This window comes from Chaetura pelagica, unplaced genomic scaffold, assembly GCF_000747805.2.
Source record: "Chaetura pelagica isolate M959 unplaced genomic scaffold, ChaPel_1.0 scaffold405, whole genome shotgun sequence".
Classification (NCBI taxonomy): Eukaryota; Metazoa; Chordata; class Aves; order Apodiformes; family Apodidae; genus Chaetura; species Chaetura pelagica.
In genome coordinates, this window is record NW_009953489.1 from 2477896 (window position 1) to 2479171 (window position 1276).

Sequence of the window (1276 nt, forward strand, 5' to 3'; positions counted from 1 at the left end):
TCAGTCCCGTGGGACGCTCTCCTCCAACCACCTGAGGTACAGGGGGTTTCCTTGGTCGATAGGCAGGCTGATGACTTCAGGGATTTCAAAGGGATGGATGGACCTGCAGCGGAACAGGCGCGGGGAGCAGCGTCACCAGCAGCTCCTCAGCAGCCCCGCCCGGCGGCTCCACAGCCCCGCAGCTTCTTCTTGCCACGTGAGAATTTTGCTTGGAGTTTGGGGTTTAACCACAGCCAGGGGCCCTGGAGCAGAGCCGCTGTGCTCTGTGCTTGGGAAAGGCAGGAAATCCTGCCGGGAGGCAGCCAGGGAATAACGTGTGTTAGCAGGAGAATCCCCCCCTGCCCGGGCTGCCAGGAGCCCAACCGCTGATGTTCCTGCCCGCCCGTTGTGCTGCTGGTGCCACCTCTGGTTTTTTCTGGCTCACGAGGTGTATCAAGCGCAGTTAAACTCTCCCTGGGTGGGAAGGGACTCAAGGAACCTGATTCCCAAAGCCTGAACATAAGATGTAAATCCCCCAGAGCCTCACCTGACATAGTTGGACAATTCACTTATTTTGGATGTCCTTGTTTTCACTAACTGTGCAGAGGAAAACAAAACAAAACAAATCAAAAAGCAGTGGAGAAGTAAAGGGGATGGAGCAGCCCTGCATGCACAGCTCCCCTGCACCCATCCAGCACAGCTGGTGCCCAGCAGGGTGACAGGAGCCCTTGGCAGGGTAAGGGGCCAAGCTGGGCTGTCACCCCCAGCCACCACTGCTGTGCTGCAGGTGGGTGCTCAGGGTCCCTGGGCATTGTCCCAAATCTTGGGTAGGTTGGTGCCACCTCCCCAGTCCACCCTGCAGCCTGTTCTGGTTGGGGCTTTCTGGGAGAGGGATTTTTGTGATGTGGGGAATTGTTACTTACCAGCAGTATCTCAGTGGATTCTTCCAGCTCCCCTTTCCAGAAATACCTAGATTTAAAAGAAAAGAAGGATTAGCAGATACAGCTCCAGGTGCTGCCATGCTGCTTCCTCCAGGGGGTTCAGTTTCCCTGCTCTCCCCAGGTGACTGCTGGTTTACCAAGTGCTGCTCAAGAAGCACCAGCCCCATAAATCTGCTGGTGCAGGTGACTGAGCACCCTGGATTTACAGACTAGAGCCTCCTTGGCTCTGGAGCCTTGAGAGAGCTGCCCAGGGTGGGGGAGGCAGGGCCCAGGAGCTGGAACTGGGGTGGCCATGGGGGGCTGTGTGGGGGTGGCTCCAAGTGGTGGCTGGGAGGTGGTGCCCACAGGGGCCATGA

General features: G+C 57.6%; 1 protein-coding gene across 1 annotated transcript in view; it reads right to left on the reverse strand.

Annotated features, from left to right (window-relative positions):
* Positions 1-1276, reverse strand: part of CUTA (cutA divalent cation tolerance homolog (E. coli)) — a 7817-nt gene continuing 6541 nt past the window's right edge. The window contains exons 4-6 of the mRNA XM_009998945.1: positions 903-948; positions 527-576; positions 1-103 (exon numbers count right to left, since the gene is read on the reverse strand). Coding sequence (XP_009997247.1) covers positions 1-103; positions 527-576; positions 903-948 — 199 coding nt within the window. The remainder of the gene's footprint in view (positions 104-526; positions 577-902; positions 949-1276) is intronic.